Genomic DNA, 27,855 nt, shown 5'->3' on the forward strand with positions numbered 1-27,855 from the left:
TGCAACATTGGTGCCAAGTTAAGAAAGACTACTCTGAAAGAAGTAAACACACAACACTGAAAACCTCAAAACAATCAGATACTGTGCCAGCCATGATGAGCACATGTTGCCAACACATAGAAACAGCCCATAAACCCATGATGATGGGGAAGGATCCCTGGTGCATCACTTACATCACAACACACACACATTATGTTGCAGTATTCCAAGTCCATCAGTCCCAGTCACAACAACCCTGCTAGTACTGCAGTCCTCAGGCATCTTTGCATGCACAAGTGTTGTTATGGATGCTTACAGCCAGTATGTTTTTCATAGTCCAGGTCCCTGCCATGTTTCACATCCTCACCCCTTGTGCACAAAACCTTTTGCCCAGAAGGCTGTATTTATTCTCCACAGGTCTCCAGTTGAGGGAGCTACATAGGTGTTATGTTATAAGGCTTCCCCTTTCTTCCTTCTGGATGAGAAACAATACCTGTGATCAGTGTGGCACTAGAAGAACCGAACTTTTCTGGGCAGGAACATCTTGCTCGTTCTTGTATTCTAGCTTGTGGCATGTTGTGGCATCAGTGTATCTAAAATATGTTTTGTGTGTCTGAAATAAAATTATAGTGTCTTCCTGTTCTTAAGTCAGCTGGTTCCTCTTATTTCTTGCTGACATGGGGGCATGGCCATGCTACTGCACTAGGCAACATTGTCACAGTATTGCTGTCATGGATGCTATTAGTTTCATTCTGATGTGTGCTCTTTTAGCTATGTGTTTACCCTTTCAGTTCTACTCTCCCAGGTTAGTTGTAGTTTATATGGCAGATGCTGCTTTGGCATATGTTTGGGGAGATTTCGGGTTGTGGGATCTATGGAATTCTGGGATCTGTAGTTTGGTGAGGCACTAGAGTTCTCTCTCCCTAAAGAGCAAATTCCAAAATTTTATAGGCTGTTGCTCTTGCAATTAAAGTGGAATCAGTGTCCATGGTGCAGTGTCAAAGGACTCAAGCGCAGTTTAATGAATAATTGACAAACTGTTAATTACCAATCCCCTTATCATTTTGAACTGAACCCATAAGCAGAAACATCTCCTATGTAGCTACAGAAACCTTGAGCAGCTTCAATGGCATTTTTGGCTCTGTACACACTGGCACTATCTTATCATCTTAAATGCTCAGACTCACTTAATTTAGGTTTTTAAAAAACAGAACAGCAGGCAACCCTAAAATCCAATGATACATTAATATTATTCTCTAGAATCTTTGTAGAACATGAATGAACAGAACATGGAAGTTCCAAAAAACAAGAGGAAATGACCAATGATAGCTCTTCTGTTTTACATCCTAACACCCCAAACTTATGAATATGTGACCACATGATACCACAACATTAATTAAAATACCATCTTTATTATTATGAGGATGGTGTGCAAATCCTCAAACTGCTTGCCTGTATTTAGCAATATTGCATTCTTTTCCTGGAATGAAAAGTATGTTATTTTTTTCTGAAATGAAATGTAGGAACACTGTGCTATATGTCCTAATGCTTGATGCACTTCTGACAATTCCAATGAGGAATGATTTGTTAGGCTACCATGAGCCTATCTCCAAGCATGTTTATTTGTGCTTGCTTTAACTTGTCACAGCATAGTATAATAATGTTCCATCAACAACGCACTTAAATACCAGATATTTTCTGTACAAAATCATTTTTTAATTGCTATCCCAGCTTCAGCAAAGGGTTACATGTTTAAACAATATCCAAGTCATTTTTTTTAAACTGAAGAATTTTAAGTGCAGTTATAGTGCTCTCAGTGTCATCTTTTCTGGTCTTTAAAGTATCAATGTGGCAATGTCCTTTGGTACATTTGTTTACTCTTCATTGTCCTATACTAATCTATGTGGGTTTCTCAGATGGACTTAGTGCAAAGGAATTTATGACAGTCTATTCCATTTGAGGAGTTCAATTTAAGAGGAATGAGTAGAAAGGAATGAAGAAAGCCTTTTTTCCTCAAAGAATGTCAAGGATGTTAGCTGAGGTATTTAAAGCAAAACTGAGTTTACACACCCTGCCTTCCACTGTCATTCTCCAGGAGGTTATGTGATACATCCAAAAGTGACTTTTTTTTTATTGCAACTCCCAGAATCTCTAGCCAGCACAGTATTTTCCAAAAGCAGCTCCTTTAAACTTTGTATAGTGCAAAAGGAAGCAGAAGCAACACAGCCTGTAAATTTTTCTTGGTAATCCAATTCTCAAAGTGTGTTTCCAGCAAGATGGTTATAATTTGTAATTGTGAGCTCCATTTTTCCCCGGGGAAGGATTTCCTTCTACCTCCTTACCTCTTTTTCCTATTGAACTACCGGGCAGTTGACAGCTCCCATGTCAGTGGTACTGGTAACTCTGCTCTGGATATTGGTCTGATCTTTAAAGATAAGTTCAGCACCCCGGATAGCTCTTTTAAAATTTGATTTACTGCCCAAAGCCAGCACTGCAGGCAGCTTTTGGTAGTTTCTCTCTTCCTTGTTCTTTTATGACCAGTTTGAAAAACAATCCTTCCCTCACAGAGATCTTGATTTATTCATTAATACATTTGACGTATTACACATATTCATTCATTCATGCATTTGATTTATAGATCGTGGTGTAGTGTTTTGAGCACTGGACTATGAATGACTCTATGGAGGGTTTGAATCCCTGCTCAGCCATGGAAACCCACTGGTTGACCTTGGGCAAGTCACATTCTCTCAGCCTCAGAGGAAACCTCAGAGGAAGGCAAGGGCAAAAACCCTCTGAACAAATTCTACCAAGAAAACCCTATGTCCCCTAAGGATCACCATAAATCAGAAATGACTTGAAGGCATACAACAACAAACAAATTTCCCAAGGGCTTGGAAAGTTCCTGCAGTTCTTCCTGCTCCTTCAACTGAGCTCAAGATGCTACTTTTTGGACCATTACTCCCAGAATCCCCTGCTAAGTTTTCCAAACTCTGCCCTTTCAGGTGCAAGATCTAAGGCAGCTTTTCCCAACCTGCTGCTGTGTATTGAATTTCCACTATCTTAACTGGCCAGAGTGGCTGGGGATGATGAGAATCAAATGATTTGGAAGATAAGAGAGGCCAGATGAAATTAAAAAGGAAACATAAAATTAAAATTTCTTTTTTAAAAATCATAAAATACCCAAAGCACATCTTTAGAGGGGAAAGAAGTCAGTCCAAAATGCCAAACAATGCCTGCAAACTGATACAGAGTTGCCTGTTTGCAACTCTGCTAAAGTTGCAGTACATGGGTATTTGCTGCAGACAATGTCCAGGTGTCAGGAAAATCTTGCATTGAAACTCTGAAATGCTCTTCCTGTCCAGCTCAGCAGCACCTCAAGTATCAGTGGGAAGGATGCTACAGAGTGAAATCTACTGGGAGGGAAGGATCAGAAGAGAAGTTTCCTGGCAGCTGTCTTTGTGAGAACAGTTTCCCCCCAGTTAGCCTCAAACCCTCCTCTTGCAAATTCTCCATTCTCCAAGAGTGCTTCCTACTGACTGCCTCACGCTTATATATGAACTATAAATAGTTACATCCCACTCTAAATTATTAAATCTCATGGTGCTATGCAAGCAAAATACATTCATTAGAACAAGTCAAAATTTTAAAACAATTATAAATTAAGGAGGCAGAAATATGAAACAAATAAGCAAAAATAATTTAAAAGGTTAATACAGTTTAAAAACCATGTACATGTACATTTGGGGGGGGGGGAATCTGTTGAGTCCCAAAGCTTTAATCAAAAGCCACATTTTAGCTTGGCACAGAATGATATCATATCTCCACAAATGGAGTGTCGTGGCAGAGAAGACCTTTTCTCATGTGCTCCCAATATGTATTACTCCCAGTGGTTGGAGAGGGTTGGCCCATAGCAGATCTCTGTCCTCAGGTAAGAATATATCAGGAGAAGTTCTCCAAGTATTGCGATCTTGAGCCATTTCAGTCCTTGGATTTCACCACCTTGAATTCAGCCCAGAAGTGTCTTGCCAGGCAGTAAAATTATTTGAAGAATGTGGTGTTGTGTGTTCTTGTAAGTATTCCAGTCAGCAATCTTACTATTGTGTTTTTCGCTATCGATAGCTTTCCAAGTCATCTTCAAGGGCAGCCCCATATAGAGTGCATTACTCTTGGGAATGGAAGAGCCATTGTGTTCTGTCTATGACATCGTGAAGCAGTTCTGCTGTTGCCATGCCATGAACTGTGTTCCCTGCATATGCTCCCGTAATGGGTAATATGAAGACAACATCGGTACACAATGTTGTGACTGGTAAGCTTTGACTGAGTTGCCATGGTCATCACAGGAGTAGATTCTGGCGTTCTTATGTTACTTCTTGCTTTTACTGGAATATCATAACTATGCAATACCATTTCAAACTGGTACAGGTGTGACACAGCAACCATTGGCAAATCAGGAATGTTGGGCTGTTCTGTCTCCACAACCTTATTTTTCACACAAGTGGATCCTAAAGCAGACTAAGCCAAAAATCTTCCTTGAAGCCAAGATTGAGGCTGCTGTACTTTGGACACATCATGAAAAGGAAGGATTAATTGGAAAAAACAATAATGCTTAGGAAAGATGGAGGGAAGTAGAAAGAGAAGAAAGCTGCATGCTAGATGGGTAGACTCTATTAGGGAGGTTATAATATATATATGAATTTGCAGGCACTAAGCAGAACACTGGAAGATAGGAGATCATGGAAATGTTTTCTTCACAGGGTTGCCATGGGTCAAGATTGACTCAAGGGCAGTTAACAGCAACAACAACAGATTTGTACAGAACAATACCAAATGACACTTTGGTCCTCTAGATGTTGCCAAAGCTTTGTTTCCATCAGCCCTTGCAAGTCCAGTCAGTCAATATCAACATCTGGAGCTACATAGGTTCTCCATCAAAGCTATGCATAAAAGTCCCCTTGAGATAAATAGAGCTGAATCCCAGGTAAATGGATAAAGCATTGCAGTCTTTTTTTTGCAAATGTCAGATACTGTCAGTCTCTACTATGATCTAGAGCAGCCCAGTATTTGAGAGTCAGCATGGTGTAGTGGTTTGAGCACTGGACATTAAGAGACCAGGGTTTGAAATCCCGCTTGGCCATGGGTGAGCTGGGGCAAGTCACACTCTCTCAGCCTCAAGGGATGGCAAGGGCAAACCCTCCCTGGAAAAAAATATTGCAGCCTTAGGGCACCATTGGGACAACGCAGAAGCATGGATTTATATTTCTAGGAGTGTTTTTTCCCCAGCTTTGGATATGGCCATGTCCTCTATTGGGCTGTTCCTGCTCTTCCTGGGAGGACCCCTGGAGGCCACTCTCCTCCCACCTGTCTGCCAGGTGCTTTAGTGGGCACTGGAGGAGGAGGAGGAGGAGGGGGCGGGACCTTCTTCCTCTGACTGGATTGGGTGTCCCCTGCGTCCCTCATCCTGCCCGGGAGGGCTGCCCTCGCGCCTCTCCTGCTAGTCCTCCTCTCAGACTCTGTTGCTGCTGCTGCAGCTGCTGCTGCTTCTGCAAAGTGGCAATGAGCCGAAGGAGTGGGAAGACTGCTGCCAGTCGGAGGTGGTCTCCAGGGGGCTTGGCCTCTGCTTCTGGGGTGAGGAGAAGGAAGAGGGGGCTGGAAAGGGGCAGAAAACTTTCTCCTCCCTGCTGCTTTGCTCCCACCTGATCCCCCCATTTGGGACCCCCCCTTTTTTGTATGTGGGGGAAAAGGAGGAGGAGGAGGAAATGGCACCAGAATGAAATCTGGTGTGGCATCGCTTTAGCTGCCTGGATCAGGGCTCTGCAGTGTGGGGAATTGTAGTTTATTGTGGCACCAGAGGAAAAATGGAGTTTGGCATCACTTTAACTGCCCTGGCTCAGTGCTATGCAATTCTGGGCATTGTAGTTTATTGTGGCACCAGAATGAAGTCTGGTTTGGCATTGCTTTAACTGCCATAGCTCAGTGCTATACAATTTTGGGCATTGTAGTTTATTGTGGCACCAGAGAATATTCTGGTTTGGCATCGCTTTAACTGCCATGGCTCAGTGGTATGGAATTCTGGGCATTGTTGTTGTTGGTGGCACCAGAGAATTATCTGGTTCGACATCACTTTAGCTCCCATGGCTCAGTGCTATGCAATGTTGGACATTGTAGTTTCTTGTAGCACCAGAGAACAATCAGGTTTGATACCACTAAACTGCTGTGTCTTAATGGTATGCAATTCTGGACATTGTAGTTTATTGTGGCACTAGAGAATAATCTGGTTTGACACCACTTTAACTGTCATGGCTCAGTGCTATGCAATTCTGGGCATTGTAGCTTATTGTAACGCCAATGCAAAGCACAGCCTCAATATATTTACCTACAGAGCAAAGCTCTGGTACCACAACCAACTACAGCACCCAGAATCCCATAGTATTGAGCCATGGCAGTTGAAGACTGCATCTGACACCACTTTAGCTGCCATGGCTCAGTGCTATGGAAGTCTGAGAATTATAGTTTTGTGAGACATTTAGCCTTTTCTGTCAGAGCGCTCTGTTGCCACAACAAACTACACTTTCCCTGAATACTGACCGTGGCAGCTAAAGTGGTGTCAGGGTGGATTATTTCTGCAGTGCGGAGGCAGCCTTCTTCAGTCAGCCCTCTTGGCTTACTTGCTCTGCTTCTTTCTAGGTGATGGTCAGACTCGGCTTGGTGCTCCTGCTGTTTCCTTGGGCCAACAGTGTGTTGGACTTCAGCTACCACCACACAGAGGAGATGGAAACCTTCCTGAAAGCCATACACAAGAACTTCTCTTCCACCACTCACTTATACAGCATTGGCAAGTCATTGCAAGGTAGGGGTCATCCTGGTGTTCACACACCCTGGTCTCATGCCCTCACTCGTCTCTTTTTTCCTCACTATTTCTAGCCCACTATGTCTCTAGAAACCCACTGTGCATCTGGCAAGAGCAGGGTGACCAGACAGCCTCCTTTTCCAGGACCTGTCCTCCATTTCAACCTTCTGTCCAGGACAAATTCCAAAATGTCCTCCATTCTGAGTATGACTTAATTACCCATTCATGACCAAGACACCTCAGAATATTTTGCACTGGGGCAGAAATAGCTTTCAACAATGTTTTGAAACTGGGGGAATCAATTTTCCTTCTAGTTACAGTGAGAACTGCAGCTAAATTTAGGGTGAGCAAGGGAATTTGGAGAAGAACGATAGATGATGCTATTTTCTCCACTACTACTACTATTAAAATCACGAGCTCTGTGATTAGAATACTACTTCACAACAATGAAGTTTATTGAATAATTTTATCATCTGATTAATATATTAGTCAATGCCTAGTACACATAATTTAAACTATTTTAAATTTATGTACTTGTCTCATCTTGTGTTACAGTTTCTGTGTAAACAGATACGATCTAATGGAATAATCTGTTGTTGTGTTGCCACAGCAAAATCTGATTTAACATCAGGTTCTTGATTCCTGCACAAACTTGTGCTATACTAGTAAGTATCATAGTGACATTAAGCCCCCAAAGCTGTCACTTACTTGGCAGATGACACTATAAGAAATACAGTATAAAGTTATTTTATTAAGAAATGCATCATCTGTCTCTATAATCCAGTTTAATCTGGGTTTGCTAAAAGCAATCTGTAACTGCATGGAAGGAGGCCTGTCAACATCAACTAGCTGCAGAGATTTGGTTGTCACGTATGGTTGCAAATATGAGAGGAAAACCTTCCTACATAGCTTAATATTTTATGACTGTAAGAGGTGATGTGCAAGACAAATGTGGTAACAGAAATCGAGATTCCCTTGATGTTTCTGAACAAGTGGCAGTTCTGCAAAATGAAGGGAGTTCAAAGAAATGAAGGAACTAATTGATTTAATGTGAAAACTTTTGTGGTCCATTTGTAGGCTTATGGTGTCAGACATTTAAGAAGGTATTTTTGTTCCAAATAAACTTTTGATGTAGGTACAGTATTTCTACAGTAGAAGATGCCATTATTTTCATAGAATCATAGAGTTGGAAGAGACCACAAGGGCCATCCAGTCCAACCCTCTGCCATGCAGGAACTCTCAGTCAAAGCATCCCTGACAGATGGCCATTCAGCCTCTGTTTAAAGACCTCCAAGGAGGGAGACTCCACTACACTTCGAGGGAGTTTGTTCCACTGTCGAACAGCCCTTACTGTCAGGAACTTCTCCTGATGTTGAGGTGGAATCTCTTTTGCTATAGCTTGCATCCATTGTTCCGGGTCCTAGCCTCTGGAGCAGCAGAAAACAAGCTTGCTTCCTCCTCAGTATGACACCCCTTCAAGTATTTAAACAGGGCTATCATATCACCTTTTAACCTTCTCTTCTCCAGGCTAAACATCCCCAGCTTCCTAAGTTTTTCCTCATAGGACATGGTTTCCCGACCTTTCACCATTTTAGTCGCCCTCCTTTGGACACATGGCTCCAGTTTCTCAATGTCCTTTTTGAATTGTGGTGCCCAGAATTCCAAATGATGATTATGACCTGTTTTTAAATCCCTGTATTTAGAATTAAATCCCACTAGTTTCAGATTTAATATGCATTGGAGAATCTGAACTCTTTTATTACTGTCTGCTTAAATGTAGCGCAGAACTCTTCTAATTATGGCTTATGTCCAGGGTAGTAAAAAATGCACACATCTGGAGTTCATTGTAGACTCTGACCATGGTAAATGAATAATATCCAACATTTAAAATACCCATAGCTGAAGTCTTTCAAATGGCAGCTCTTTCAAGTAAGGAAATGTATTTCACCTTGCATAGTAGGCATAAGTCAGGAAAAACCATCATGTGCCAAATAAATAAGAGGAATTAATACATTTATTCTTGTGAGATATTTTCCTTCAGAGTGACAATTCATAGATAAAGAAAATGCCAGTCCACAGTTTTTTTCTAAAACCCTTGAGTCAGTTATTTAGTGTCAGGAATTCAGTGAAAATGCAGCTTTTAAACACACCGTTTACATTTCTTGGCCAAGGCAAATATTGTAATTTGAAAGTCAAAAGTATAATTCAGCTTCTGTAAGGTACCAGTTACAAGCTTTTGCTCAATCTTTGCCCAACTTCTGAATTCATCTATTTGTTTATATATGTAAGCTGACGGTACAATGGCAGTAAAGCCCAGGGAGAGGAAGGATTAGCAGTACCTATAACTTGTGCACATCCCAATATTGGTGTCAGAAGTAAGACCATAAAGATAGATGTAAAGACTTGGGGGGGGGGAGAGGAAAAAGTTTAGATTATGGAATATTTTCTTTTAGAATGATGAATAAAATATTTAAGACAAGGTTTTCCCATATTTAAAACTATGTATAGCATCAGATTGATTTAAGTTCTTGGTTTCCTTTACTGTATTCAGTTCTTTTTATGGAGACAAGTGTGTTTTATCTGCTTGATGCTACAGAGAACTAGAGGAGACAAAATAATTTTCTCTATTTTACTAATGTTGATGTTCTCTTCTGTTTTTAACTGGAGGTTTTTTTTTTTACCTGCTCCACAAACCAGAAAAAAACAAAGAGGTTCTTTATAATTCAGGTTTTCTTGCAGAATTTTTTTTAAAAAGTTTACTTTTTAAAACTTTTAAAAAGTAAATTAAGCTTGCAATTATATTCTGAATAAACGGTACTGTTAATAGATCAAACATGTTAATTTTATGCTAGGTTTGTATGTAATGCATTTTATACTCCTTAAGTAATAAAAGTACTTTCAATCCATAAAGAGCTGTGTGTGTTATTTTGATTTTTCTTCATTTGTTCTGAAAATTTCTGGGATTTTCTTTTAACTTGGTGGTTTTTCCCTATGCAGATTCAATATTTCTGCAAATTTTATATCTCTAGTTACAAGAGCCCTGCTGGATCATTCCATTCAGTTAATCAACTGCCAGCCAGACTGCAGTCCAACTGCACCCTGAAAATTGAAAAACCATTTGTCTTTTTTTTAAAAAGAAGATGCATTCTGATTTTTCCCTTTTATTTAGTTAGTTGACAACTAAGGAAAATGCCTTATTTCTGCAAGAGATATGGTGAAGAATTCTTGAGACATTGGTATGTGGTACTTCAAGTAATATAATGGAACAAGGCTTGCAGAGTTGATTCCCTCCACTTCGGTATTCTTTGTCCCGTTTTAGCTTTGCTGTAATGCTCACAGCAACTGCTATGAAATAACCCCATTGAAATACAAAGTAATTTCAAGTGGCTTAGTGTGAATTAAGGCCTGTTGACTTTACAAAATACAGGCTCCTGGTTGAGATGAAACTGATAGGACTCTCCTGCATTTGCTGCCTGCATTTTTTTGCTGTCCTCTGGGGACCACCTATGTAAATTGACATGTGTTCTTGCACTTCATAATTTGCCTCTATACAACTATACAGAGCTACCTTACTAAAATATTTAGCAAACTAATGAGTGACTATTATCAATTAATTAACCAATTACTATATAACTTAGTGGTAAGATGATTGCTAAGGTGGGAGAGATTAGTTTGAAGACATCAAATGTAAAGCCTTTAAGGTTGAAGAGTGGGATATAAATACCATTCTGGTGAGCAGTTTTTAATTCTTCTCAGTGCAATTGGCTGCCTGTCATGGCCTGCCTTGCGAGGTGGGCCAGGTGTGCACATTTCCATCAGGATGGCAATTTCACTCTCCTTTTCTTGTCCCTCCAGTTCTATTTTTACTTTTTTTAAAATAGTTTTTATTAAATTAAAAAACATTGAGAAAACATACACATATACAAGAAACTATACATTGTACACTACACTACAAAACAATACAATATATAACAACATGTAACAATACATACATCCCCAACCCTGGCCTACCACCCCCTTTGAAAGAGACAATAAATAATGAACAAGACATATCTTAGAAGATAAAATGACTTCCTAAACTCCAGATAAGTCAAATCTAAATATATTCTTCAATCAGTCCTTTTTGTGACTCCAGATTACAGAACAGAAAAGAAAAACATGTAAGGAAAGTAGCAGAATAACATTTTTGCTAGCAAATAAAAAATAATGAAACCTTACATATATATCGTATACACCCTTCCTTATCCAAATATTGTTGTAAGGGTTGCCTTTTTTTATTATCCCAATCTTGCTCTCTCCTCAGACAGGTAAGTTTGTCCAGTTGTACCATAGCCAATAATTTATGTAACCAATCCTCTATATCCGGACTTACTGACATTTTCCATTTACTGGCATAAACAATTCTTGCACACATTGTCATATAAAACAATAACTTGCCATGCTTACTTGCCCTCCAGTTTTGAATAGGAAAGTTTTGCTTGAGGGGAAGAGATAACTCCAAGCTATAAATGGCTTAACCTTGATGCGAGAGGGCATATAAATGAATCAAAGCAGTACACCTGGCAGTGAGGTTCAGTAATTCAGCAGGAGAGGGAAAAGCAACTCTATATTTTAGGGCTAATCCAGAAGAATAAAAGCCTCTGAAACTACTGAGTGCTTCCAGTTCTTTTTGTTTTGATTTTATCTGCATATTCATGGTTTTGCACCTAAAATCATTCTTTAAATACCTTGGGTATTTAAAAGCATTACATTAATTTTCTTTTATTGCTAGCATTCCTCATTCCCTTGTTTCATCTGTATTGAATCTAGGTGTGTGTGTGTGTGTGTTTTGGAGGGGAGGGGGTATTATGTTTCTTACAATCATAGAGTTGGAAGAGAGCAGAAGGGCTATCCAGTCCAACTGCTTCTTGGCCACAGCTACTGTAGCTAGTTCGGGTGTAACACAAACAGGCATGGAGAAGTACATTTCATTTTGGGAAACAATGGATTAATTTAAACTGACTTGGGATGAGGTAGTAAAAGGTCTTGGATAATGCCAGGGGTTCCCTGTGAATATTTGAGGATGGGAAGACATTATGTACAATAAAATTGGTTTGTACAATAACAAGACCTGGGAGCCCTGGTGGCACAGTGGTTGAATGCCTGTACTGCAGCCATTCACTCAAAACCACAAGGTTGCGAGTTCAAGACCAGCAAAAGGGCCCAAGCTCGACTCAGGCTTGCATCCTTCCGAGGTCGCTAAAATGAGTACCCAGACTGTTGGGGGCAAATTAGCTTACTTGCTAATTAGCTTACTTGCTGTTCACTGCTATGATCTTTGGAATAGCGGTATATAAATAAAACAAATTATTATTATTATTATTGTTATTATTATTATTATTTTCAGACACGTTTTTCTTGTCTGGAGAGACTCAAAGATTAGTTTAACTTTAACCTTCTAGTCTAAATTAAGAATGAAGAGAAAATTAAATCATACATGATGAATTATTACATCCAATTTTACTCACAGGAGATGGGGAGATGGTAATTGTAAAAAGATGCACATTTATTAGTGGATGTACACTTAAAGGTTACAAGGGGTGATATTTATGTAAATTTATACAAACTTATCAAAGTACAAACATTGGGACACAGGTTGCTTTAAATCTTAAATGTCATCTCACATCTCCCTCACTGAAATTCCATTTAATGTTGTTGAGCTTTATGCTCATTGATAAAAACCTATATTAAGTTAATCGATTTATTCCTCATGAAACATGACTTCTTTGTAAGGTTTACGATTGGCATTAGGAACTGTAAGGCTTTTGAGCCTTAAATAGCTCAAGACAGAATTTCCTTGTGGCACGTAGAAGTAACTATACTTAACAAAATAGTTAAGTACAGTATTTTCTAGTGTGGTCATACAGTTATCAGGGAACTTCATCTAATGACTTTCTCTTTGATTTTCCTGTTATTTCTATGTGACCACTGACTGATATCTTTTTTTTTTCTGGTGTTGCATTGCATAGGAAAAAGAGGAAACAAATGTTTCCCACTCTAACCCTATAGAGCTTCATTGAAATAAAGAAATCCAAATGGGCTAAAATTGCACCTGATTTGGTCAGTTTTCCTCACTGTGTAGAGATGTATGGTATTTCTATTAAAACCATGTAATTTATAACATATGAATCAGGATGTGCAAAGTTTACACAATTTGTGTCCTTTTCAACATATTCAGTGTACAGAGCCCAGAATATCCTGTTGGTAGCCCTTATCACTAACAGAAGATGAAAAAAGACCATATATATAGAGAGAGAGAGAGAGAGAAAGAGAGACAGAGATAAAGTTGCCTGTTGGCTTATGGCAACCAAAAGGGTTTTCTTAGGCAAAAAGTACATAGAGTGGTTTTGCCAGTTCTTTCCAATGAAATATAGCTTTAGTACATGGTATTAACTGATGGTCTCCTGTCTAAGTACAAATCAGGGCTGACTCTGCTTAGTTTTGAAGATCAAACAGGATCTGGTGCCTTTTGAGTATTTATTCCCCTTATATACTTTCTAGCTCTTTATTAAATAAGTAAAGACTCTCCTTTCGCACCCCACTTGTAGAGCCAAACAGTATTACCAGGCATCAGAAGCTGGTCTCATTTCTTGCTCCCCCCTCCCATTAATTATACAAGTCCTTCCTTTTGCTCATGTGTGCTTCTGTGTTTGGATGCTGTAAAACTCAGGCGGGTTACAAACGGCTCTCAAGGGGCCGTTTTCCCGCCGCCGCCATTCGCTGCGTAGGGAAGCCCAAGCTGCCAGACCGCGAGGCTTCCCTGCGCAGCAAAAAAGGAGCGGCGAAATGCCGCTCCTTTTTGGAACGCGGAAGTGGCGCTGCGAGGGGTGGAGTGCGTCCTCGCGACGTCACTTCCGCCGCGACACGTCTGGACGCACAGCGTCCAGTACGTCAACATGGCGGCGCCCATGTGGATGGGCACCGCAAAAAACTACGCGCTCCGCGCGTACTGGGAGAAAGGGCTGTCAGGAAGGTAAGAACCTTCCTAACCCTAATACGGCCCTTCCTAACCCTAGTACGCGCGGAGCGCGTACTTTATGGCGGTTTGTAACCCGCCTCAGTCTCTTTCACCCAGATCATGTAGGCATGCAGAGCAAACAAGACAACCATTCTGTCTTTCCAAATAATATTGTGGCCATTTAATCAGCTAAAGCAGCAATCCAACGCAAACTTACCTAAAAGCCCCAGTGAGCAGAGCAGGATTTTCTAGTGACCAAACAACATAGGGTCATGCTGTAAATGTCTTATGCTGCTGAAAATGGATATTAGATAGATAGATGAACAATCCTGATGCTGAAAAATTACATCAGATGTAGGCAAAATGTCAGGAATAAACTCTTCCAGAACACGGCCACATAGCCTGAAAAACCCACAAAAACCTATGGATGCTGGCCATGAAAGCCTTCAACTTCACAATTACTGTCATATTTGCAAGTAGGCAGACTTAAGTAGCTTGAAAATTCTCGCCTGGGTCTACAAGATACTTGAAATTATCCAATGGCTTAATAGTTGTGAAAGAAGTTGACAAAGAAAAGCAGGTGATATGTTAACTCTTGAAGAAAATTGTCACACACCCTAGGAATCTTGGGTTAGTCAGAGGAAAGAGAGGTCGGGACTGAGAAAGCTTTTAAATACTATGACACAACTATATATTTTAAAGATTAATGGTTAGTTTTATAGCTCTCCACTCAATTTTACCATCTCTTTCTCAGATCCTATGTTGAGTTCCTAGTGATGACCCCCCCCAGTGAAGTTTGGGAATAGCATTTTATTTTTCTAAATAACTGGTTGTTCTGCCTCTCAGAGACCTGCCCACATGTTTATAGGAAAGCAGTGAAAATTGAAGCACGGCTTCTACTTATTCTGACTTCTTTTGTAACACATACCATGTAGTAAAAGGCCTGTCTAATTTTCACATTGGTCTTCTGTATATCTGATGCAACAACACCTGAGAATATAAGCATGGGCAAGTTCTCCCTGCTTTTCCATTACGTACAAGCAAATTCTCATTCTTGTATGCAATAAAAAGCCTAATTTCTAAACTGTTTTATCATTTGGAACACACTGAATGGTATGTTGCTGAAGTTGCCACACATTTCTTCTTCCCATGTTTCAGAGTTTGCTGAAATTACTTTTTGACAATTGCCAGAACTTCCCAGTGACCATAGCCATATAAATAGGGAGGCTTGTGAAGCTGTAGCCCACAAAAGTATTCTTGCCTAAGCTTAGTCTTTAGTCTCCCATTTGTTTTGTTTTTGATGTACAGTGGACTGCAGTAACAAAAGAGAGATACTGAAGGCACAATTTCAAACAGTTCCAGTGAGAAAGAAAAACGGGAGGTGTATCAAGAAACCAGGATGGATGACTAAGGAACTTTCAACCGAACTAAGTTTGAAACGGAACATGTATAAGAAATGGAAAAAGGGGGAAATCACAAAAAAGGAATTCAAAGAAATAGCAGGCATGTGTAGGGGTAAAGTCAGAAAAGCTAAAGCGCAGAATGAACTCAGGCTTGCTAGAGAGGTTAAGAACAATAAAAAGGGCTTTTTTGGATATGTCCGCAGCAAAAGGAAGAAGAAGGAAACGGTAGGGTCACTGCGTGGAGAAGATGGCAAAATGCTAACACAAGACAGAGAAAAGGCAGAATTACTCAACACCTTCTTTGTCTCAGTCTTCTCACATAAGGCAAAGGGTGCTCAACCTGAGGATAATGGAGCAGAGGACAGAATAGGGGAATTTCAGCACAGAATAAGTAAAGAGATAGTAGAGGAACACCTTATTAATCTAAATGAATTTAAGTCTCCGGGACCAGATGAACTCCATCCAAGGGTATTAAAAGAACTGGCAAATGTAATATCAGAGCCATTGGCAATAATCTTTGAAAACTCCTGGAGAACAGGAGAGATCCCAGCAGACTGGAGGAGGGCAAACGTTGTCCCCATCTTCAAAAAGGGGAAAAAAGAGGATCCCAACAATTATCGTCCAGTTAGTCTGACATCAATACCGGGAAAGATTCTGGAGCAGATCATTAAACAGAGAGTCTGTGAACATCTAGAAGGCAATGCCATAATCACAAAAAGTCAACATGGGTTTCAGAGAAACAAGTCATGCCAGACAAACCTAATCTCTTTCTTTGATAAAATTACCAGCTTGGTAGATGAAGGGAATGCTGTGGATATTTCAGTAAGGCCTTTGACAAGGTTTCCCATGACATTCTTGCAAACAAGCTTGTAAAATGTGGGCTAGACAAAGGAACTGTTAAATGGATCTGTAATTGGTTGACCGGCCGAACCCAAAGGGTGCTCAACAATGGCTCCTTTTCATCCTGGAGAGAAGTGACCAGTGGGGTCCCACAGGGCTCTGTCCTGGGCCCAGTGCTATTCAACATCTTTATCAATGACCTGGATGACAGAATTGGGAGCATACTTATCAAATTTGCAGATGACACCAAATTAGGAGGAATAGCTAATACCCCAGAGGACAGGATCAAGATTCAAAATGACCTGAATAGACTAGAAAGCTGGGCCAAAGCTAACAAAATGAAATTCAACACAGAGAAATGTAAGGTATTGCACTTAGGGCGGAAAAATAAAATGCACAGATATAGGATGGGTGACACCTGGCTGAATGAAACTACGTGTGAAAGGGATCTAGGAGTCCAAGTAGACCACAAGTTGAACATGAGTGAACAGTGTGATGCGGCAGCTAAAAAGGCCAATGTTATTTTAGGCTGCATCAATAGAAGTATAGTGTCTAGATCAAGAGAAGTAATAGTGCCACTTTATTCTGCTTTGGTCAGGCCCCACCTAGAATATTGTGTCCAGTTCTGGGCGCCACAATTCAAAAAGGACATTGAGAAACTAGAGCGTGTCCAAAGGAGGGCGACAAAAATGGTGAAGGGTCTGGAAACCATGCCCTATGAGGAACGACTTAGGGAGCTGGGGATGTTTAGCCTGGAGAAAAGAAGGTTAAGAGGTGATATGATAGCCCTGTTTAAATATTTGAAAGGATGTCATATTGAAGAGGGAGCAAGCTTGTTCTCTGCTGCTCCAGAGAACAGGACCCGGAACAATGGATGCAAGCTACAGGAAAAGAGATTCCACCTGAACATTAGGAGGAACTTCCTGACAGTAAGGGCTATTCGACAGTGGAATGCACTCCCTCGGAGGGTGATAGAGTCTCCTTCCTTGGAGGTCTTTAAACAGAGGCTGGATGGCCATCTGTCAGGGATGCTTTGAATTGGATTTCCTGCATGGCAGGGGGTTGGACTGGATGGCCCTAGTGGTCTCTTCCAACTCTATGATTCTATGATTCTATGATTCTAACAGATGTACTGTGCTTGTTTATTTTCTTTAGTTCTCATCGTTTCAATTGGAAATATCCTCATCTATATGGCTGTATATCTATAATTTTTCAGATCACTTCAGGAACACAGCTGTCTCTGGCATTTTAGAAGCCCTTACCCTGCAAGATTTAAAAGGCTCCCTTAATCATCTTATACCCCGTCTTATTAGGGGTATAAAATAGACAAGAACCCATCCCAAAATGGCTTGTGCCATCGGAACAATCTGCAAGGGACATTCTTGTTTGAACTTGGAAAAGTTATACCTTGGAAAAGTTACTGTGGTTTTGCTTCCTCTGAAATATAACCTAAACCTCAGTGGCCTTTGAAAGTGGTTGACAATCTTTTTTTTTAAAGATCTTGTTTCCTGTTTAAAGGGACCAAGTGTAAGTTCAGGAAACATATTCATGAGTACCTGTGTTGGCCATGCAGCAAATACAGAATCTACAAACAAGCAATAACTTTATTGGCTGACCAAATGCAGAAGATATATCATGCAGGCCTTTGTCCCAGGTGCTCATCCTATCTGCATTTCGCTGTATTTCTCAGGAATTTTCCTGAGTTTTTTTCTGAAAAAAAGTCTTTAGATGGTGGATTGCTTAATGTCCCAATACTATTTTTTTTAAATGCAAGTCCCACAATTGTGGGACAGACTTTCTTACTGAAATTGCTAGTTGTACATTTGAATAAATGTAGGAACACAATAAGTTGCCTTATATTGAGTCAGACTGCTGGTCTGTCTCAGAGTTGAAGAATATGTGGTATTGCAGAGGCTGTTGTTCACCTATATTACCTATTTCCAATTTACCCATTCCAATCTAACTGAACATTGTCTACACTGAGGGACTTTTCACACTGCATAATTACAGTATAGCACTGTGATTTCACTACAAGTGTCATAGCTCTATCCTGTTCCTGTGGGATCCTGTTTTTGTTGTTGTTGTTGTTGTTTTAGTTTGGGGAGACATTAGAATTCTCTGGCAGAGAATTCAAAATTCCCCATCCCAAACTTCAAATCCCAGATTCTATTTGATGGAACAATAGGAGTTAAAGCAGGATCATTAGCAATGTAATTGTGCACCATTAAAGGGCCCCCAACAGGATTTTCAAGAGGCATGGATAACTGTTTCATTCCAAGATTTCAGCTTGTTTGCAGATAGTCATCTAACTAAGCAATAAGAGGGAGCCTATACATTCTTCTGTGTCTGCTCATTATCATGCAAACTAGTTCTGCTGACAGTGTCACTACTTCTGCCTTTTTGTTCTTTCTGCCTTTGTTTTCATTCTTTCTCTGTGACAGTGACAACATGTTCCTGTTTTTGCACCCTTTGAAGGGTAGAGATGGAGAAGACAAAATAGCCTTGAGTCGGAAAGTGTCACAAGGCACCACTTAAAAAAACAAACAAACAGGCATGGGGGAAGGACTTCTATTTAGATCACAGTATGTGGGGATCCCCACCTTTCTAAAAAAGAAAGAATTGAAACATGCTGCTTTTCTGTTGCTCTTAGCTTTTGCAAAAAAAAAAAAAAGACCAATCAATTGCTATCATCACTATTCTTTCTGGGAACATTCTGGATTTCAGGCTTTTGTGTATTTCATTTGTGGAAATAATTCAGCCCTGTATTCAATGGCCATCTCTGTGCATCTCCATTTCTTTAACACAATAAACTCCCCTTTGGAAGAGAAACATTAAATAAATGTTGAAGTAAGCCACTCTCATATAGAGCTCTGGAGACTTCCAGCTGTTCTGCAGCCATTGGTTTCACTGAGACAATAGGTTAGCAATAAATTTTTAATCAGTAGTTGAAAGATTTGGGAGACACGATTCTATATCAAATGCAGCAGCAAAACATTCTAATTGCACAAGCAACTGTTCATAGTAATTAACAATTGTAGACAAAAGTTACTGCTGAATTCATTTATTTCTGTTTTTAGTGCTTTCACTGAACCAAGAATGGAGATATCTGCACTATTATATGATTTTCATAAGCACCATAACTGCTATGGAAGCTCTAAAACAAGCTCTAAAACACGAGGGGAGCCTGGGATTTGTAGATTAGTCAGAGGTACTCAGATTTCTCAACAAGAAAATTGTGAATTGTAGTTCAGAGGAATGGACCAACACTTTAGTAGCCCCCCCCCCCCAACTTCAAATCCCAGGATTGCATAGGATGGAGGCTTGGCAGTTAAAGTGATATTAAACTACTGTACTACAGTAGTGCAGTGTGGATATACTTATGGAAAAAAGTTTATTCTTATACTTAAAACAACATAATGTTTCAGGGGTTTCGCCCTTACCCAGCCTGTATGTGATTGTTTAAGAATGGTAAGGGGGGGACTAAACAATGCTGTGCTCAAGCATGTTTTAGAACCACAAAACAGTAGGTGCACATAAGTGGTAGAACGGATAAGCTTAAAATTATTCAGATAAATAATTTGGCTTCCTCTTCCATCAGTTACCTATACTGTAATACTCTCAGAACTTGGAAAGTTATTTTTTTCGTCTACATGGGGAGGGTGGCCCCAAAATATAATTTTTCCAAACATGGACTCCTGTGCATGTTTATTGAAAATTAAGTCCCAATCCATGGGTGAGGGGGGAATCTGACTCTCAAGTGAATGTGTGTTAGACAAGAGCCTGTGCTGTATATCATAAACTGTGAAATAGGTCTAAAGTATAAGCTATACATCAGGTTATTCACTTCTAGAATAAAGGGACATTACATTTCAAAGAGAAAGTAGCTACGAGACACTAATTCAGAAGATGCTCTTAGTCCAGATCAGAGTTCCACATAAATATATTACTGAAAATAGTATCCTCCTTACTGCCATTGTGCTTTGAAAGTAGTGCAGCAGCAGGGTTGAGAGTAGGAAGGGAGAGGTAAACTTGAATGCAACACAAGTTGATGGAATATGCAGCTAGAAGATTTGGTGATAGCCACTAGGGGATTAAAAAATTAATGGAAGACAGATCCACCCATTGCGATTAGTCAAGATGTTATTAGGAAATTAGAAAAGATTGGCTATATGCAAACCACCTCCAGATTCAGAGGCAGTATGCCACTGAATATTAGTTTCTGCAGAACAAAAATGGGAAAGGGCTATCGCTTTTGTTGCCATTCTTGCATTCCCCACCTCACAAAGGTAACAGAAAGTAATGGAAAAGAAATGGGCAGTGTAAAAACAACATAGTAAATTACCAACTTTTGCCACAATAATGAGTAGCAGCAGCTAATTTATCTTTAAACACGGTCATGATAATGGATTAATTCTGAAAAGCAATTTCCCAGTCTCTCTTCATAATTATGGGAAAGAACCTGTATCATTGTGTGTGTCAAGTTGCTTTCAGTGGACAATGGCCACTGAATCTTTTGTTTCATTTCTAATAAGACTTATGTAAACTTCAAGCAGCAGCGAGGATCAGATATGGCAGCTGCTTCAAATGGTGAACTTTGGGTAGTAGAATGGGACTCAGAACAGAGTTTGGAAAAGGGGTTGTTTGTTCATTTTATTTACATCTCCCAGACTGTCTAGCAAGCATGGCCAGTGACTGTGCTGTCTGAGATGTTCTGGGGGTTGTCATCCAAAATGTAACTTTTCTAAGCTATGACTGGGGTATAATCTACTGCACAAGTACCACTGTAGTGAATAGAGAGCTTCCCTTCATTTAAGTGAGGCAGAGAACTTTCCAGTGGTTTGTGTCCCCTTTTTAAATTAGTGGGTGGATTTCCCCTTGGATTTTCTACCCCAGGCACCAAAATGTCTTAAAATAAACCATTAAGTTGTTTTTAAATATATATACTGTACACCAGTGTCTCTTTAGTCACATTTAGTTTTGCAGTTATTTCTAACGTCTCCAAATGTATGACCAGCCTTTTATTTCATGTTTGGCTTGTTAAGAAAGCTTGTTTTTGTACCATACCATGCATACATCTGTTTTACTGAGAGCCTGCTTGTTTTACTTTGTTATTTTTGTCTCTTCCTTTTGCAGCACATTTCCTGTTGATGCATTTTAACAGCCTTGTTTTCATAAATAAAATGCTTTAGCTCCTAGAATCTGGCATGTTTTAAAACTTGGTAAACTATTTTTGCTCTATATTGTTTAAGGATTTATTTATTTTTTTAAGCTAAACTAAAAAAGAATTTGGGGGTTGCAATCCTGTGCATAATGACCCTGAGTTTTAACTAGAGCTCCAAAACCTTTTTTTTTTTTGGGGGGGGGGGAGGGGGGTAACTACAACTCTCAGAATCCTCCAGTCTGCATGGCCATTTCCTGAATTCATTGAGAATTTGATGTGGTGTGCAGCAGTAGTGGGTGGAAAGCAAATCCTTTACAGTCAGTATAGTCGACCCTCTGTATCCATGGATTCAACCATTCACAGCTTGAAAATATTTTAAAAATATATACATTCCAAAAAGCAAATCTTGATTTTGCCATTTTATAGAAAAGATACCATTTCACTCTGCCATTGTATTTCATGGGACTTGAGCATCCACAGATTTTTGTATGCATGGGGGTCCTGGAACAAAACCTCAGCAGATACCAAGGACCCACTGCAGAATAATATTGCTATTTTAGGAAAAGGGATTGGGGAAGAAGTTGAGGACAATAAATTAAAAGCAAAAGAAGTTTGTCCGTTGTTTTTCTTTGCATTATTTTATCACTGTATACATAAAAAATTTCTTTTCCACTTAAAGGTAGAGACCTGTGGGTTCTTGCTCTGGGAAGGTTTCCAACCCAACATAAGATTGGCATACCAGAGTTCAAGTATGTTGCTAATATGCATGGGGATGAGGTACGTGTACAACTTCAACTGTTGCAATTTCCTTTACAATGTTGTTTACCAGGTACCTTGGAAGCAGCCCAGCTCATGCACACAGGGGACATTTAGAAGATTTTTTTAAAGATGTAGAAGAAGTGGTAGTAGTTGTGAGAAGGACTGTCTGACTCTAATAAATAGATTAATTATCCCTAAAAGAGCTATTGTAATTTTTGGTAATATGGAAGAATCATAGTGTCAGAGGAGAGGTGTCTGCTACATTAAATTATGATCAAAGTACACATTTAACATTGAGAGGAGCTGTTTTTAAAGTGCTCTGCTAAAGTACACATTTAACATTGAGAGGAGCTGTTTTTAAAGTGCTCTGCTGAATGAGGCTTTCTGCATAATAAGTGTTTGTACTCACCTAGGGGTAAGCCTTGTTGAAATTGGGATTTATCTCTGAGTAAAGATGTATAGGATTATCCTGTTAGTGTTTGGGTGAGAAATCCTGACTTTCCTCCTCTATCACAATGAGTCTACAGTCTAAAGCAAACTTAGCAGAATTATTTTAAGTGCATTATCCGCATCATTGGGTAAACATAATATTTATCAGGAGGTATTTTCAGACTGATAAGACATGAAAGAAATACTATAGTGAATTATCTGGAAAATTGGTGCTAGGAAGATTTTGTGTATGCGTGTGTGCGCTCCAAGGGTTGCTCTGAGGAACTTTTGGCCTTTCAGGCTTTTTGGACTTCAGCTCTTATCAGCCCAGTCCAGTATGACCCCTGGCAAAGTATTACGGGAACCGAAGTCGAAAGCATCTGGGGGGTCAGAGGTTTTTCACTCCTGCTCAAGGATATAATGCCAAAGTGCCTTTCCACACTAAACAATCACAGTACTATTACTCCACTTTAAATGCCATGATTATGTCCTGTTGAATCTTGGCATTTGCAGTTTATGGAAGATGTATTTATAATCTCAGCCAGAGAGCTCCAGTACAGTGGTGCCTCGGGTTACGAAATTAATTCGTTCCGCTGTCAATTTCGTAACCCGAAAGGCTTTCGCAAGCCGAATCCCCATAGGCGCTAATGGGGAAAAGCCGCGATTTGGTGTAAAATAGCGCCGAAAAGCACCAAAAGTTTTTTCGTAACCCGAAAAAACTTTCTTAACCCGAAACAGTTTTTTTAAATTAATTTTTTTCGTATCCTGAAAATTTCGTAAGCTGGGTAATTCGTATCCCGAGGTACCACTGTATCTCCCAAACGTCAAGTCATTGCATTCCCTAGGATGGAGCCCAGGCAGTTAAAATGTAATTATGGTGCTGTAACTGTATAGTTCAAAGGGTCCACAGTTACTGTGCATTCTGGAATAAATTGAGTACGGTTTAGCTTTGCACATGGTTTATCTTTCTAGCCATAAACGGTTTGGGATAGTAGAAGTAACTCAGCATTGGTTTGCATTATGTTCTTGTTTTTCTGGATTATTGCCTTCTAGAACTGTATTTAACTTGGCTATTTTTTGTACTATTATGTAAATATAAGTTTAATGTTGATTATTTTTAAAAAAGAAGTAACTTATCTCGGAAAGGATCAAGGAACCATAGTATAATTCTTACTCTAGGCAGTCAGTTCAGCTCTTTAATCACACACAAGTGTTGTAACAAATATACAGTATCCCTTTTATCAAATGTATTGTTAACAAATTTCCTCCTACATCACTCCATGTTCATAATTTGTGTTTGGTTCTCATATATGTCATATGGGAAATTTAGTTGCATTTAGTTGTTTTTTGGAAATTTTACATGTTATCTAGTTGATACATTAAAGATGTTGCAATTCTTAGTTAGCAAGAATAGGAAAATCCTATTGTTTCAGAGGGTTAGAAAGGCATTTTATGATGTTTCTTTTCTTTTTTTTAAGAGAAAGTGGCTCTTAGTTTTTCTCCTCTTGAAGTAAGACTGCTGGGAAGCGGGAAAATACTTACATTTGAATTGGTTGTTCTGGTGGGAATGAACAAAATCTGCTGTGCTGATAAGTATGTGTGGCAGATGGAAATGCAATTGTTTTAAAGTGTTTTTTATTATTATAGTGATACAGGAAGGTAGATTTACAATCTCAGTACATCTATGTACAAATGACACACCAAAAAAGAGGAACATCATTTTTTCCCTCTTTTTTGGTGTATCATTATAGAGAAATCAGACAAGATCAGCCATCTGGTTTGAACAATTCGATTGATCCTGATCAGCTCAATTGATATTGCTGGTCAATTCAATTGACAGGTTGAATCATATAAGTCTCTTATTTTTATAGGCAGAAAGCTCTTAGTTTTTCCTTAGATAGGGAAAAATACAGGGTGGTTAATTATTGCATGGTTGGTTAATCAACTGACCCTTGGATTAGGGTGCAGGTAATAGCTAATTCTGTAATTTCCTAGAGGGAAGGGACAGATTATCTTTTCTGTCTAGCAGGTAGGAAATTCTTCTGTATTATCCAGTAGGCAAACGCTCCGCGTGTTTGCATGGGTGCGCAAATAACGCCTCTCAGTAATTAGGAAGAATTTTCCTATGTGTCATTTGTATATAGATACATTGTACCTAAAGTTAATTTGCAGGTTCCATCCCCCATTTAAAAAAAATTATGTTTAACAAATGTGTTACGAAGATAAAAGTTAAACAAATTTAACATTAGCTGTAATGATACAGTTCATGAAACAGAATATATATATATATATATATATATATATACCTTTAGCATCTGTGTATGTCCATGCATAATACCTCATATCAAGCTAAAACATCATTCCAGATATTGGCATGAGTTATAGATAGTAAGAGAACCGTTGAGTGTTCACTAATGAAAGTTGGAGTCTCAAGACAGGCTACATGTTCTAAATTCCTGCTGTAAGAAAATATGCTAAGGGAATGCCACAATAGCAGCAACATTAGTAGTAATATAGCAAACAACAACAACAATAAAGGATGATGACGATGATGATGATGATGATGTCAAGTGAGAGGTTTGCCAAAGAATAGTGTTGTCTGAATTATAGTTGCATGAGTGTAACAGCCACCTGATACCTAGTGTGCCTGTCATCACTGATGCTGAACAAAATAGAGTCCTACCCAACCACCATTATCCCTGCCTGCACTAGTGCACCTCAGTAAAAAGGCAGTTCATAAGACCTATTTTAATCCATGGGTTCTCTCCTAACACTAACACTGCTGTTTAATCTCTGTGGTGTTTCTTGTGGCTTGCAAGTGATATGAGGCTTGGCAGGCTTTTTCTCTAAATAGACATACAAAGGCACTTAAGAGGGAGCGGAACAGGTTCTCATCCCTTTTAGGGCTTCACAGTGTATGAGGGAAAGTGTTACTGTTTGAAACTGAGATGAGTGCATACTGTTTTAATGAAATGGTAGACTGGCTTTTTAAATGTTAACATTTAATTCCAGCGTTTTCTCAACAGTGTGCATAACTATAAATGTGAATTATTGATAGAATTACCTGCTGTCTGTTGCATCACGTATTGACTTTGTCAGCAACAGTTATTTTACAGTGTTTGGAAATGTTTAGTTATACTAATGGTTTTGTCTTCGTCAATAACTCTTGATTTGTCTTTGCTTTGATCTATTTGTATAATTATTTGTTTATTTGCATATGTAATCAGCAGATGAATCTTGTAGATAAAAAATCCACAATTCTTTCAGGGGTGGAAACTTCTTACAAGTTACCACAATAATCATGGACAATGGGAGTGAGACTTATAATCTGGGCACAGAGATAAAGATTGTTTGACAGTCTGGTATTTTTACATACAAATGCAAATAATAATAATAATAACATCCATCCATTGGTACTATAAACTACAATGTATATATAGGAAGATGTCAAAATAAATAGAAAACAAAGGACAAGATTTAGAAGTTAAGCATTTCAATTACACAAATTATTTTGTTTTTTGTCCTAAATTCACTTTCAACTTTCAGCCCACATCAGCCGGCAGAAGGGATGTGTGTTTCGCACACAAAAAGGTTGGCTGTGTCTAGATTGCAGAATTAATGCAGGTTGACACCACTTTAAATGCCATTCCGTGCTATTGAATTCTGGGGTTTGGGGCTTTCTGAGATATCTAGCCTTCTCTGCCAGAGGGTTATGGGGCCAGGATTCCATAGGATGAAGCCATGACAGTTAAAGCAGTGTCAAACTGCATTAATTTTGCAGTATAGCAGCAGCGAAAGACAATGCTAGGATAACAGAGAGAATATTTTACACAGATTTACAATAGATAGTAATATTGCTTGTACAATGGACTCGCAGGGACTGAGGCAGTGGAGAAGAAGGGAGATTGGAGTAGATGACCACTGAGAAGAAGCTATAGAGGAGGAATAAGTCAAGAATGGGAAACCTTTTGCAGTGTGAGAAATTAATTCAACTGCTGAGAAGTCTTCAGGGAACACACTGAAGTGTTGGCATGGCAAAAGGGATAAACCTATCATTAAAGCAGGCTAATAAATGTCTACTCACAAATAAGCCTCCTAAATTTAAAGATATTTACTCTCAGGTAAGTATGTGTAGAAATGCAACTCAAATGATCATGTAAAAAGTAAAGTTAGTCCAGTCAAAACTGACTGTACGGAGTGGTGCTCATCTCCATTTGTAAGAGTCAGCGTTGTCCAAGGACTGCTCTGGCGGTCATGTGGCCAGCATGGTTGCACCGAATGCTGTTACCTTCCCACTGATAAGTGGTACTATCTATCTACTTGCCTTTGCATGCTTTTGAACTGCTAGGTTGGCAGAAACTGGGACTAGTGGTAGGAGCTCACCCCATCATGCAGCACTACTTACCTTATCATGATCATGAGGAGCCCTTTAAAGTCCCTCCTTTGTTTGAGCCTCTCGTTATTTTGGCTATGATCCAGTAAGTGATTAAAACCAATGCAGAGCTTTCTCAGTGTCTACTACAGAACAGCTTTGTACTCCTCATGGTTTGTCCTTCTTTTACCTGAACTCCATTACCTGTATGTAGCTAATTGGACTTTAGCCAAAGCCAATGGCAAATCTCATCGGAACAAATCTTGCCAGGAAAATCCCATGATAGGTTCACCTCAGGATCGCCATAAGTTGGAAACGACATGAAGGCACACAACAACTACACTCTCTCTACAACTATTTATCTCTAAAATGAAGGCAAGGAGTGTGTGCATTAGCCTCCATTTGTGTTAGGAAAAGAACCTATCCCCCTGCATATTAATTGGCACATTCTGTTCTTCCTCCATTGAAAAGAACAGAAAACATTTCATATCAAATACAAAGATGCCTAACACAAGGTGGATGTTGGTACGGTTTAAAAACTTTCTCTACAATAGCAAGGGTAAAAGGATAGTTACTCAGAAAATTATCTACATGCTTAGTATTAGGCCCCTTTCATATGTCACAATTATAACACTGCAATTCCACTTTAACTGCCATGGTTCGATCCTGTGGAATCCTAAGGTTTGCAATTTAGGGAAGTATTTACAGATCCCGGAGTAACTCACCAAACTACAAATCCCAGAATCCCACAGCTGTAGCAATTAGGGTGGAATCCATAGGATTAAACTGTGTCAATTAAGGTGGCCCACCCATGAAAAAGTTTTGGTAGATGAAGCATGTATTTTGGAATCGCCCTGCCATATTTGTGCAATTTTATAAGGGGTTTCAGATAACAGACTCATTAATTTGTTCCTTTATTGTATTTTCCCACTGCTGCTTACCTTATCATTAAAATATAATGAAGGAAAGAAGACAAAATAATTTCATGATACCTTTCCATTGGTAGTACTAGGAGTCTTCTGGCTGAAAGCACTGGAAGATTCAAGATTTATGTGAAGAAGCAAATTG

The 27,855-nt window shown here is 39.3% G+C and overlaps 1 protein-coding gene across 1 annotated transcript in view; it reads left to right on the plus strand.

The window, feature by feature from the left end:
• The first annotated feature begins 5,550 nt into the window (after positions 1–5,550).
• CPM (carboxypeptidase M) overlaps positions 5,551–27,855 on the plus strand; it is a 41,705-nt gene continuing 19,400 nt past the window's right edge. Inside the window, exons 1-3 of the mRNA XM_089524152.1 lie at positions 5,551–5,604; positions 6,664–6,826; positions 21,907–22,004. Coding sequence (XP_089380278.1) covers positions 6,667–6,826; positions 21,907–22,004 — 258 coding nt within the window. The 5' untranslated portion in view covers positions 5,551–5,604; positions 6,664–6,666. The remainder of the gene's footprint in view (positions 5,605–6,663; positions 6,827–21,906; positions 22,005–27,855) is intronic.

Source organism: Sceloporus occidentalis, unplaced genomic scaffold (genome assembly GCF_023333645.1).
Source record: "Sceloporus occidentalis isolate IW3139 unplaced genomic scaffold, rSceOcc1.0.p SCAF_5, whole genome shotgun sequence".
Taxonomy (NCBI): domain Eukaryota; kingdom Metazoa; phylum Chordata; class Lepidosauria; order Squamata; family Phrynosomatidae; genus Sceloporus; species Sceloporus occidentalis.